Genomic DNA, 13,209 nt, shown 5'->3' with positions numbered 1-13,209 from the left:
TTCAGATTTGATGGAGAAATTAAAACCTTTACAGACAAGCAAAAGCTGAGAGAGTTCAGCACCACCAAACCAGCTTTACGACAAATGCTAAAGGATCTTCTCTCGGCAAGAAACACAAGAGAAGGAAAAGACCTACAATAACAAACCCAAAACAATTAAGAAAATGGGAATAGGAACATACATATCGATAATTACCTTAAATGTAAATGGATTAAATGCTCCCACCAAAAGACATAGACTGGCTGAATGGATACAAAAACAAGACCCATATATATGCTGTCTACAAGAGACCCGCTTCAGACCTAGAGACACATATAGACTGAAAGTGAGGGGATGGAAAAAGATATTCCATGCAAATGGAAACCAAAAGAAAGCTGGAGTAGCAATTCTCATATCAGACAAAATAGACTTTAAAATAAAGACTATTAGAAGAGACAAAGAAGGACACTACATAATGATCAATGGATCGATCCAAGAAGAAGATATAACAATTGTAAATATTTATGCACCCAACACAGGAGCACCTCAATACATAAGGCAAATACTAACAGCCATAAAAGGGGAGATCGACAGTAACACATTCATAGTAGGGGACTTTAACACCCCATGTTCACCAATGGACAGATCATCCAAAATGAAAATAAATAAGGAAACACAAGCTTTAAGTGATACATTAAACAAGATGGACTTAATTGATATTTATAGGACATTCCATCCAAAAACAACAGAACACACGTTTTTCTCAAGTGCTCATGGAACATTCTCCAGGATAGATCATATCTTGGGTCACAAATCAAGCCTTGGTAAATTTAAGAAAATTGAAATCGTATCAAGTATCTTTTCCGACCACAACACTATAAGACTAGATATCAGTTACAGGAAAAGATCTGTAAAAAATACAAACACATGGAGGCTAAACAATACGCTACTTAATAATGAAGTGATCACTGAAGAAATCAAAGAGGAAATCAAAAAATACCTAGAAACAAATGACAATGGAGACATGACGACCCAAAACCTATGGGATGCAGCAAAAGCAGTTCTAAGAGGGAAGTTTATAGCAACACAATCCTACCTTAAGAAACAGGAAACATCTCAAATAAACAACTTAACCTTGCACCTAAAGCAATTAGAGAAAGAAGAACAAAAAAACCCCAAAGTTAGCAGAAGGAAAGAAATCATAAAAATCAGATCTGAAATAAATGAAAAAGAAATGAAGGAAACGATAGCAAAGATCAATAAAAATAAAAGCTGGTTCTTTGAGAAGATAAACAAAATTGATAAACCATTAGCCAGACTCATCAAGAAAAAAAGGGAGAAGACTCAAATCAATAGAATTAGAAATGAAAAAGGAGATGTAACAACTGACACTGCAGAAATACAAAAGATCATGAGAGATTACTACAAGCAACTCTATGCCAATAAAATGGACAACCTGGAAGAAATGCACAAATTCTTAGAAATGCACAACCTGCCAAGACTGAATCAGGAAGAAATAGAAAATATGAACAGACCAATCACAAGCACTGAAATTGAAACTGTGATTAAAAATCTTCCAACAAGCAAAAGCCCAGGACCAGATGGCTTCATAGGCGAAGTCTATCAAACATTTGGAGAAGAGCTATCACCTATCCTTCTCAAACTCTTCCAAAATATAGCAGAGGGAGGAACACTCCCAAACTCATTCTACAAGGCCACCATCACCCTGATACCAAAACCAGACAAGGATGTCACAAAGAAAGAAAACTACAGGCCAATATCACTGATGAACATAGATGCAAAAATCCTCAACAAAATACTAGCAAACAGAATCCAACAGCACATGAAAAGGATCATACACCATGATCAAGTGGGGTTTATTCCAGGAATGCAAGGATTCTTCAATATATGCAAATCAATCAATGTGATAAACCATATTAACAAATTGAAGGAGAAAAACCATATGGTCATCTCAATAGATGCAGAGAAAGCTTTCAACAAAATTCAACACCCATTTATGATAAAAACCCTCCAAAAAGTAGGCATAGAGGGAACTTTCCTCAACATAATAAAGGCCATATATGACAAACCCACAGCCAACATCGTCCTCAATGGTGAAAAACTGAAAGCATTTCCACTAAGATCAGGAACAAGACAAGGTTGCCCACTCTCACCACTCTTACTCAACATAGTTTTGGAAGTTTTAGCCACAGCAATCAGAGAACAAAAGGAAATAAAAGGAATCCAAATCGGAAAAGAAGGAGTAAAGCTGTCACTGTTTGCAGATGACATGATACTATATAGAGAGAATCCTAAAGATGCTACCAGAAAACTACTAGAGCCAATCAATGAATTTGGTAAAGTAGCAGGATACAAAATTAATGCACAGAAATCTCTGGCATTCCTATACATTAATGATGAAAAATCTGAAAGTGAAATCAAGAAAACACTCCCATTTACCATGGCAACAAAAAGAATAAAATAGCTAGGAATAAACCTACCTAAGGAGACAAAAGACCTCTATGCAGAAAATTATAAGACACTGATGAAAGAAATTAAAGATGATACAAATAGATGGAGAGATATACCATGTTCTTGGATTGGAAGAATCATCATTGTGAAAATGACTCTACTACCCAAAGCAATCTACAGATTCAATGCAATCCCTATCAAACTACCACTGGCATTTTTCACAGAACTAGAACAAAAAATTTCACAATTTGTATGGAAACACAAAAGACCCCGAATAGCCAAAGCAATCTTGAAAACGAAAAACGGAGCTGGAGGAATCAGGCTCCCTGACTTCAGACTATACTACAAAGCTACAGTAATCAAGACAGTATGGTACTGGCACAAAAACAGAAAGATATCAATGGAACAGGATAGAAAGCCCAGAGATAAACCCAGGCACATATGGTCACCTTATCTTTGATAAAGGAGGCAGGAATGTACAGTGGAGAAAGGACAGCCTCTTCAATAAGTGGTGCTGGGAAAACTGGACAGGTACATGTAAAAGTATGAGATTAGATCACTCCCTGACACCATACACAAAAATAAGCTCAAAATGGATTAAAGACCTAAATGTAAGGCCAGAAACTATCAAACTCTTAGAGGAAAACATAGGCAGAACACTCTATGACATAAATCACAGCAAGATCCTTTTTGACCCACCTCCTAGAGAAATGGAAATAAAAACAAAAATAAACAAATGGGACCTAATGAAACTTCATAGCTTTTGCACAGCAAAGGAAACCATAAACAAGATGAAAAGACAACCCTCAGAATGGGAGAAAGTATTTGCAAATGAAGCAACTGACAAAGGATTAATCTCCAAAATTTACAAGCAGCTCATGCAGCTCAATAACAAAAGAACAAACAACCCAATCAAAAAATGGGCAGAAGATCAAAATAGACATTTCTCCAAAGAAGATATACAGACTGCCAACAAACACATGAAAGAATGCTCAACATCATTAATCATTAGAGAAATGCAAATCAAAACTACAATGAGATATCATCTCACACCAGTCAGAACAGCCATCGTCAAAAAATCTAGAAACAATAAATGCTGGAGAGGGTGTGTAGAAAAGGGAACACTCTTGCACTGCTGGTGGGAATGTGAATTGGTACAGCCACTATGGAGAACAGTATGGAGGTTCCTTAAAAAAATACAAATAGAACTACCATATGACCCAGCAATCCCACTACTGGGCATATACCCTGAGAAAACCATAATTCAAAAAGAGTCATGTACCAAAATGTTCATTGCAGCTCTATTTACAATAGCCAGGAGATGGAAACAACCTAAGTATCCATCATCGGACGAATGGATAAAGAAGATGTGGCACATATATACAATGGAATATTACTCAGCCATAAAAAGAAACGAAACTGAGCTATTTGTAATGAGGTGGATGGATCTAGAGTCTGTCATACAGAGTGAATTAAGTCAGAAAGAGAAAGACAAATACCGTATGCTGACACATATATATGGAATTTAAGGAAAAAAAAAAACTCATGAAGAACCTAGGGGTAAGACAGGAATAAAGACACAGACCTACCAGAGAATGGACTTGAGAATATGGGGAGGGGGAAGGGTAAGCTGTGACAAAGTGAGAGAGTAGCATGGACATATATAACTACCAAACATAAAATAGATAGCTAGTGGGAAGCAGCCGCATAGCACAGGGAGATCAGCTCGGTGCTTTGTGACCACCTAGAGGGGTGGGATAGGGAGGGTGGGAGGGAGGGAGATGCAAGAGGGAAGAGATATGGGAACATATATATATATGTACAACTGATTCACTTTGTTATAAAGCAGAAACTAACACACCATTGTAAAGCAATTATACTCCAATAAAGATGTAAAAAAAAAAACACAGGAACCTGATTTATAGCCAGTTGGTCAGAAGTATAGGGAACAACTATAGGACTCGTGACTGGCATGTGAAGTGGAGGGGGGGTCTTGTGGGACTGAGCGCTTTTCCTGTGGAATCTGATTCCATCTCTGGGTAGACAGTGTCAGAATTGAGTTGCATTCTTGGACACGCTGCTGACATCCAAGAATTGCTGTTGGTGTCGGGAACCCTCAACACAAACACACACACACATTGGAACTGGATCCACGAACCTCTTTTGCAGAGGTGACACAGATTTTTGGCCTGATCAACTAGTCGGGCAGTAGTGCCATTCACTGAAAAGCAGAAAACAAATGGAGATTTAGGGACTAATCGGATGTTTGGGACATGTCAAGTTTGAAATGCCTGTGAAACAGCAAAATAAGAGATGTTGAGTAGGCAGGTGGGCTCCAGGTATCTATCTAGTCTGGTCTGCAAGTTTGGGAGACACCACCAAAGATGGCACCACAACCACTGAAGAGGATTAAGCCCCCTTGAAAACCCAACTTAATGCAGAAGGCCTGGGACTATCACCTGGAGCAGCTGACATCAGAGCTTGTCCACTGAGGCTCAATGTTAGTGTCTGGCTGGGATTCTTAGGGCAGGAAGCTATCTGCTCCTCAGAACAAAGCCTGGGCTGCTGGGGGCTACGATGGCTCCCCAAGGATGCTACCTGCTCAGGAATGAAGGCAATACAGACAAAAGACCAAGCACTGGGGTGAGAGCCAGGACCCAGCAGTGCCATACACCACCTCATCTATATAGACAGTTAACACACGCTTTCACTCTTCCACTTTTGTGAGGAATACTTTTATTATGGCAATAAGACACAATGGCATGGAGCTCTACACCACCTGACAGAACATCCTCCCATAAGTGAGCACCAGTGCATAACTATGTCACTTCCCTACTAATCCTTATTACCAACATCTACTTAGTCTGCTCCTAAGCCTGTTAAAAGAGTCCTTCTACAACATGCTAAACACTCACTTCAGTTTACTGTAGAAACTTCTGAACGGACCTCCCTCTTCTGGCAGGAGAGACATTTCAGCTGAAAACCTATAAATGGGGTCCTGGACTTGTCTGACAGTCAGGTCAGTACCCAACATGCAGGTCTTGCATCTTCCCAACAGCCATGGCACCAGATTCACTGACCAGCCAGGGAGAGAGCAACCCCACATCTGTCTGACAGAGCATTCCTGGAAAGCTCTGCACTCAAGACAAACCCCTGCACCAACTGCAGAGGAGGACCGTTCCAGAATGGGGAAGAGGCTAAAAGAAATTGAACCTAAACTCTTCATCAGGAGTGTCTAGGGTGTCCTTGGCTCTCCCTGTTAGACGAGGCCTGCAGACCCTTCGGCTCTTCTTTCTGGCCGCCTCACCTACAGGCTGCACCTGGACTGAGTGGGCAGCTGTAAGGGAGGGGAGAGACTGTATCAGAATTAAATGATAATGGGTAATGCTAACTGTGCCCATACAACTCTATCCCCATTGTAAAAATTAACTGACTTACTTCTCAAAATTATAAGGTATCACACCCCCTTGAGAATCACAGAGAGATTCACTAACTCTCCTGCCCCTGCCTCCCTGGTCCAAGCCCAAGTTCTGTGTTCCTGAGATCCAGGCTTTCTCTCTCCCTGCTCCCTGACGCTCCTGAGCCATCTTCTACCCCCGCCAGCCCTACTGCTCTGGGCTTCCTCCTTCCACTGCCCAGGCTCTTCCTCCCCGCCCCCTTGAACTAGGCAGGTGTGCACCAACAGTTCCCAGGTCCTCACCGGTCCTGAGAGCCCGCAGGGCCATGCCACCACTCGGCTTCCATCTGAGCCCTGTAGTCCCCGAACAAGGAGCGCATCAGCTGCCTCTTCCGGGGCAGGGGGGTTCTTTGGCTGCGCAGGATTCGGATTGCCCCAAGAGCTTGCTCTTCTGCAAATGAAAACACAGGACTAGTAACCTTCTCTATCCTCACCTCCAACTGTCCTACCGCAAAGGTAACGATTCCACCCCTTGGGAGCACCTGCTGGCCACAGGACTGTCACCGTTCACGCGCCCCCGCCCCCCGCAACTCTACAGACAGGCCCCTCACTCTGCTTAGGGGTGGGTCTCTGCATCTTCAGCCCCAGCTCCAGCTTTTCCACGCACCAGGCCAGTTCCCGGGCCAGCTGCTCCGCCTGTGGTGGATCGGGGATAGTGGCTGTGAGAGCGTACCTGGACCCCGCGGCCTCCAGCCCCATTCCACAGGAACACAAAACTCCCCGTCTCATCCTCTCCCCGCTTTAAATCCGCAAATCCGAGACTTACACCCACCGGCGGATTCCCACCCAGAATGCACCCCGAGGCTCCACCCTTCCCGACTAAGGCCCGCCCTTGCCTGGGCCTCCGCACTTAGGGGGGCTTCCTCTGAGGCCGGCGTTTCTGTGGCTTTCCCGCCTCCATTCGCCGCAGAGGCCCCATTCCGGGTTTTCTTCTTCTTCTTTTGTTTCTTGGCCCTGGAGGCAGCGTCACTGTACGTAGGGTGCCCTAAGCAGACAGACTTGATAGGGCCTTACAGTGGAAGGACTCGGGGCTCCAGGAAGCGGCGGAGGGAACCGGGGGCTGCGGGGTGCGCGGGCAGTACCTGGGGCTGCCGATGTCTCCCGAGCAGGATGTCCTGGAGCCTGGAGAAAGGGGGACAGTACGAAGGTCACGAAGAGCCACCAAGGGCCCAGGGCCCCGACACCGGTGCGCCCTCACCGTAGCACTCACCGCCATGCGCTGCAGCCGCAGCCAGACCCTGAGGAGGGCTTCAGGACCGACGCCGAATTCGCTCCCCGCGAAACACGTCTGCGTAGCAGAGTTCCGCAGAGCGCGGGCGGCGCGCTGGGCGGGCCCGGGCCTTTCGGAGCGCTGTGGGCGGAGCGTGGTGGGCGGGGCGCGGCGGGCGGGGCCCGGGCCTTTCGGAGCGCGGTCTGCAGGAGACCCTCCCCAACACTGACAAAGTTGCAGGTACTGCTCTGGATGAAAGGGCTACGCCTACACAAGGGAATGTGCCCTTAAAGCTCACCTGCTAGTGGGGAGGGAAAAGCAGGTAAACAGACATGAAAAGCTGTCACCCAGAGCGGCGCTGTGAATAACAGCGGCCCCAACGGGGCGCCGGGTGATCAGCAAAGTCCTGCGAGGAGTAGCAGCCCTGGAGGGTCTGGTCCGGCAGCGGAAAGGAGGGCGGGGCCGAGGTGCAAGGCGAGGTGGGGGAGTTGCAGGGCCCTGGACCGCAGCGGGAGGCGGCTTCTGTTGTAAGCGCAGTGGAAGCACTGGGGGACGTTCATCCATCCGAGGAGTGACGCGGCCTTACCCAGATGCTGCTGTGTGGTGAGGGCCCAGAGGGGCTGGGGTAGGGGAAGGGAGGACCTGGAGGGGATTCAGAAACAGGAAGACCCCGCGCACCTGCTGGCGTCCCGACGTGGGCACCATCTACCGGCCCTTCTGCGCTCCCTGCCCAGGGCCGCCCCCCCAACCACGCGCCGCTCCTGGCCCCGCATCACAGGCGTCAGGAGGACCCGGGTGCCCTGGTGCTGCTTGAGAGGACAGGAGTCTGAGGTGCTGCTGTCCGATGATTCCTGTCAGTGAAATCGGCGTTGTTTCCTGAGGCGAGGGGATGGGAGGTCTCAGAAGGTAGAGTTTGGTCATCCCAGTAGTTAGTCCCGGGTTGGTGAAAAAGTTCCTTAGGTTTTTATGTAAAAACAAAAGACATATTTTTCATCTTCACCAAGAACTTTATTGAACAACGTATTCACCGTTTTGTTCCACTACCTCCTGCCATTTTTCAGGCAACTTCATAATTGCGTCTTCCCCAAAATTCTTATCTTTTTGAGCAAAGAACTGTTCCAGGTGCCTTTTACAGTCTTCTGGGAATGGAAATTTTTTCCATCAAGAGAATTTTGTAAAGACTGAAATAAATGGAAATCCAAAGGTGCAATGTCTGGTGAATACGGGAGCTGAATCAGAACTTCCCAGCCAAGTTGTAACAGTTTTTGCCTGGTCATCAAAGAAACATGCAGTCTTGTGGTATCCTGATGGAAGATTATGTGTTTTCTGTTGACTAATTCCAGACGCTTTTCGATGAGTGCTGCTTTCATTTGGTCTAATTGGGAGCAGTACTTGTTGGAATTACTCGTTCGATTTTCCAGAAGGAGCTCATAATAGAGGACTCCCTTCTAGTCCCACCATATACACAACATCACCTTCTTTAGATGAAGCCTAGCCTTCAGTGTGGTTGGTGGTGGTTCATTTCACTTGCCCCACGACCTCTTCCGTTCCACATTATTGTACAGTATCCACGTTGCATCACCCATCACAATTTGTTTTAAAAATGGAACGTTTTCATTATGTTCAAGTAGAGAATCACACGCAGAAATATGGTCAAGAAGGCTTTTCCGGCGTAACTTCTTGTGGAAGCCAAACATCAAAGCGATGAACAGAACCAAGCTGCTGCCAATGATGTTCAACGCTTGATTTGGATATTTTGAGTATGTCGGCTCTCTCCCGTGTGGTATAACGTTGATTGTTCTCAATTAATGTTCTCTGTTTGATCGCTATCAACTTGAACTGGTCTACCCAACCATGGAGCATCGTCCAGCAAGAAATCTCCAGCACAAAACTTCGCAAACCACTTTGGACACGTTCGATCCGTCACAGCACCTTCTCCATACACTGCACAATTTTTTGTGTGTGTTTCAGTTGCGTTTTTACCTTCCTTGAAATAATAAAGCATAATATGCTCAAAATGTTGGGGGTTTTCTTTCTTCTCCAATATTAAAATGGCTACACAGGGACATCCCTGGTGGCTCAGTCGTTAAGAATCCGCCGGCCAGTGCAGGGGACACGGGTTCGAGACCTGGTCCGGGAAGATCCCACATGCCGTGGAGCAACTAATCCTGTGCACCATAACTACTGAGCCTGCGCTCTAGAGCCTGCAAGCCACAACTACTGAGCCTGTGTGCCACAGCAACTGAAGCCCACTCACCTAGAGCCCGTGCTCCACAACAAGAGAAGCCACCGCAATTAGAAGCCCATGCACCACAACAAAGAGTAGCTCCCGCTTGCCGCAACTAGAGAAGGCCCACACACAGCAACGAAGACCCAACACAGCCAAAAAAAAACCTAAATAAATAAATTTATTTAAAAAATGTTTTTAAAGTAAAATAAAATGGCTACACAAAAATTCACCAATTTTGATAAGTTTTTTTAAGTGTATGCTGATATGACTGCTGTTGCAATACAACCTAACAAAATTGTTTCCAATGAAGTTAAAGACAACTAAGCACTACTATAGCCATCTTACAGAAAAAAGCAAATGAACTTTTTGGCCAACCCAAATAGCTAATATATTAGCTATTTACTGAGGTGTAACAAATTACCACAAAACTTATCAGATTGAAAACAGCAATCACTCTTTATCTCATAGTTTCTGATGGTCAGGAACCTAGCAAAAGCATAGCTGGTTGGTTCTAGCTCAGGCTCTCTTTGAGGCTGCTTCACCTTTTGGAGGAAGACCAAAGACTTTTTAGACATATTTAAAAACAACCACAGTTAGGATGTATTTCAGTCCTGGGAGACTGAGGTTTTGGTGGTGAGTGGACTCCAGACCCTAAGGGGCCTCTCCCTGCCTCCTTTGGCTGTGAAACCCTCTATGACTTGGCCCAAAACTGCTTCCTACAGAAGCCTTCTCAGCCCAGACATGTGTGCCTGAGCACAGGCCTCACACCAGATGCTTCCCCTTCCACAGCCTCTATTCCCAGTCAGCCACTGAATCCAATCAGTTTATCTCCTAAGTAATCTCCACCCCTACCCACCCCCACCCCCCAATACACACCATCTCTGGCCTGAACTGCAATCAAGTCCTCACTCATCTCTCTGCCTGCACTTTCACTCTCTTCTCTTTTTTGAACCACCCTGTGGTGAGAGTGGTCTTTCTAAAAACAGAAAACTGTGTTGCTCTCCTGCCTAGAAATCTTCTATTTCCTCCAGCATAAAGTCCAAGCTCCTTTCTTCCAGCCAGCACATGCCCCGTAAGTCATACAGAGGCAACTATTTCCAGACCTCACTCTGCTCTGGCCCTGCTGATCTGCCAGCCTTCCGAGCCTCACCCCCCACCTCTCCTTACAGGCCCCTGCAGCCCCCACGGCCCTCTGCCCAGCCAGCCACCTCATTTTTCTTCCCTGACAGTACTAGCACCTGTTCAAACCCCCAGACTCAGACAGTAGGTCCTTGAAGAGGTCTAGAGAGGAAAGCATAGACAATCTAGTCCTCCATGTCTCTAAGTCCCCAAATCTCCTCTACATTGCCTCCCACCCTGGCATGTAATAAAGGCTCATAAAATGAACAGCAAGTCTTCATCTAGCTGTGCCTGGCTGTCTGCACCTCCACAGCCACTGCAGGAATCATGCCTAGCATTTCACTCTCAACCATCATGGTTGCTTTCTGTCTCTTGAGACACACTAGTCTCCACTGACACAGTCTTTCCTTGGCCTACTCCCCTGGCCTGTTTAGAAAATATACTATATATTTCATATGTGCAAATACAAATATTTACATACAGCCAATTCTCATCATCCATGGTAGTTCTCTAAAGTAGCTGAGAACACTGAATTAGGGAATAACAAACCGTTGCTCCTAGGGGAAATAGAGTTAGCTTCCTCGGAGCCTCTGGTCACGACATTTTCATCAACCAATCAATACATAACCTTGTTTTATGTGTGTTTCTGCTTAAAGATACCTTATTTGATATATACTGTTGATTCATAAACACTGAACTCAGCCAACAGCACTATGGCTTGTGCTGAATGAAGTTCATCTAGCACGCTTCCTCTATAAAGGCATCACATCACAGCCCTCTTGCACTTAGGGACATTAGACAGCACTTCAGCACTATGCTTGAGGGTCATTTTAAACAGTGAAATCCCCAAGAAAAAGCATAAAAATACAAAATGTGGCAGTTAATATACAGGCACACCTCAGAGATATGGCAGGTTCGGTTCCAGACTACTGCAATAAAGTAGATGTTGCAATAAAAGTCACACGAATTTTTTTGGTTTTCCAGAATATAACAGTCTGTTTACTTACACTGCAATATAGTCTGTTAAGTGTGCAATAGCATTATGTCTAAAAAACAATGTGCATACGTTAATAAAAAATATTGCTAAAAAATGCCAACCATTGGGCTTCCCTGGTGGCGCAGTGGTTGAGAGTCCGCCTGCCGATGCAGGGGACACGGGTTCATGCCCCGGTCCGGGAGGATCCCACATGCCACGGAGCGGCTGGGCCTGTGAGCCATGGCCGCTGAGCCTGCGCGTCTGGAGCTCTGCAACGGGAGAGGCCACAACAGTGAGAGGCCCGCGTACCGAAAAAAAAAAAAAAAAATTGCCAACCATCATATGAGTCTTCAGCAAGTCATAGTCAAAACATCAAATATCACTGATTGCAGATCACCATAACAAATATAATAATGATAGGTGTGAAATATTGCGAAAATTACAAAAATATGATACAAAGACATGAAGTGAGCAAATGCTGTTGGAAAAATGTGCTGTGCTATCAGTTTCTGTCTCATGTATTTTGATGCTCTGTTGTTAGGTGCATACACGGTAAGGATCCTTGTGTTTTCCTATAGACTTGATCCCTTTATCATATTTAATACCCCTTTTTCTCCCTGATAATTTTACTTGCTCTGAAGTCAGCTTTGTCTGAAATCGATATAGATACTCCAACTTTCTTTCCATTAGTGTTAGCATGGTATGCCTTTCTCCTCCCTTTATTTTTAATCTATCTGTGTCTTCGTGTTTAAAATGGGCTTCTTATGGACAATATATAATTATATGTTATATGTCTTATTTTTTTTACCTGCTTTGACAGTTCAGTCTTTTAATTGGTGTATCTAAACCATTCACTTTTTAAATTTATTTATTTATGGCTGTGTTGGGTCTTCGTTTCTGTGCGAGGGCTTTCTTTAGTTGTGGCAAACGGGGGCCACTCTTCATCGCGGTGCGCGGGCCTCTCACTACCGCGGCCTCTCTTTTTGCGGAGCACAGGCTCCAGACGCACAGGCTCAGTAATCGTGGCTCACCAGCCCAGTCGCTCCGCGGCATGTGGGATCCTCCCAGCCCAGGGCGTGAACCCGCGTCCCCATTGACAGGCGGACTCCCAACCACTGCGCCACCAGGGAAGCCCTAGACCATTCACTTTTAAAGTGAGTATTAATATGGTTGTTACTGTTTTTTATTCATTACACTTGTTTCTTTTAAAAAATCTTTCCCGCTTCTCCTGCCTTCTCCGGTTTAATTGAGCATTTTATCAGATTAGATTTTTTTCTCCTATTTAGCATATCAACTATACTTCAAAAAAATTTTAATGGTTGTCTTAGAAGTTTGCAATATATATTAGGACTAATGTAAGTCCACCTTCAAATAACACTACACCGCCTCACGGGTAGCACAGGTACTTGTAACCCAGTGTCCCGATTCCTCTCTTCCGTCCCTAGGACACCGCTGCCACTCACCTTACATGTGCGACAGTTACCCAATACACTGTCACGAATATTCAATATTACTCTGAAAAACAATGACCTTTTATTTTGCTTAGGAGTAAGACAAGTAAAAGATTTTATTTTACCTTCACTTATTCCCTCTCTGATCCTTTTCCCTTCTCTGGGTAGATCCGAGTTTCTTGTGTCACTTCCTAATTCTCTGACGAACTTCTAAAACCTCTCCCAAGACAAGTGGGGCCAGTGGCATAGAGTCCTCTGAGCCGCCTAGAGCGACCCGACAGAACCCTAGGATCTGATTGGCCGGTAAGCTGGCGA

At 45.1% G+C, this 13,209-nt stretch overlaps 1 protein-coding gene across 1 annotated transcript; it reads right to left on the bottom strand.

Annotated features, from left to right (window-relative positions):
• Positions 1 to 5,167: 5,167 nt before the first annotated feature.
• On the bottom strand, positions 5,168 to 13,106 carry LOC116742496 (UPF0488 protein C8orf33 homolog). The gene is given in 8 exon segments (XM_032610175.1): positions 5,168 to 5,788; positions 6,152 to 6,173; positions 6,175 to 6,299; positions 6,460 to 6,544; positions 6,745 to 6,893; positions 6,991 to 7,030; positions 7,119 to 9,105; positions 13,020 to 13,106. Coding segments are annotated over 7 exon segments (567 nt in total). The 5' UTR covers positions 7,125 to 9,105; positions 13,020 to 13,106; the 3' UTR covers positions 5,168 to 5,648.
• Between the last annotated feature and the right edge of the window lie 103 nt (positions 13,107 to 13,209).

This window comes from Phocoena sinus, chromosome 17, assembly GCF_008692025.1.
Source record: "Phocoena sinus isolate mPhoSin1 chromosome 17, mPhoSin1.pri, whole genome shotgun sequence".
NCBI lineage: Eukaryota > Metazoa > Chordata > Mammalia > Artiodactyla > Phocoenidae > Phocoena > Phocoena sinus.
Note: the sequence above shows the minus strand (reverse complement) of the source record. Positions and strands in the feature narration are given on the sequence as shown.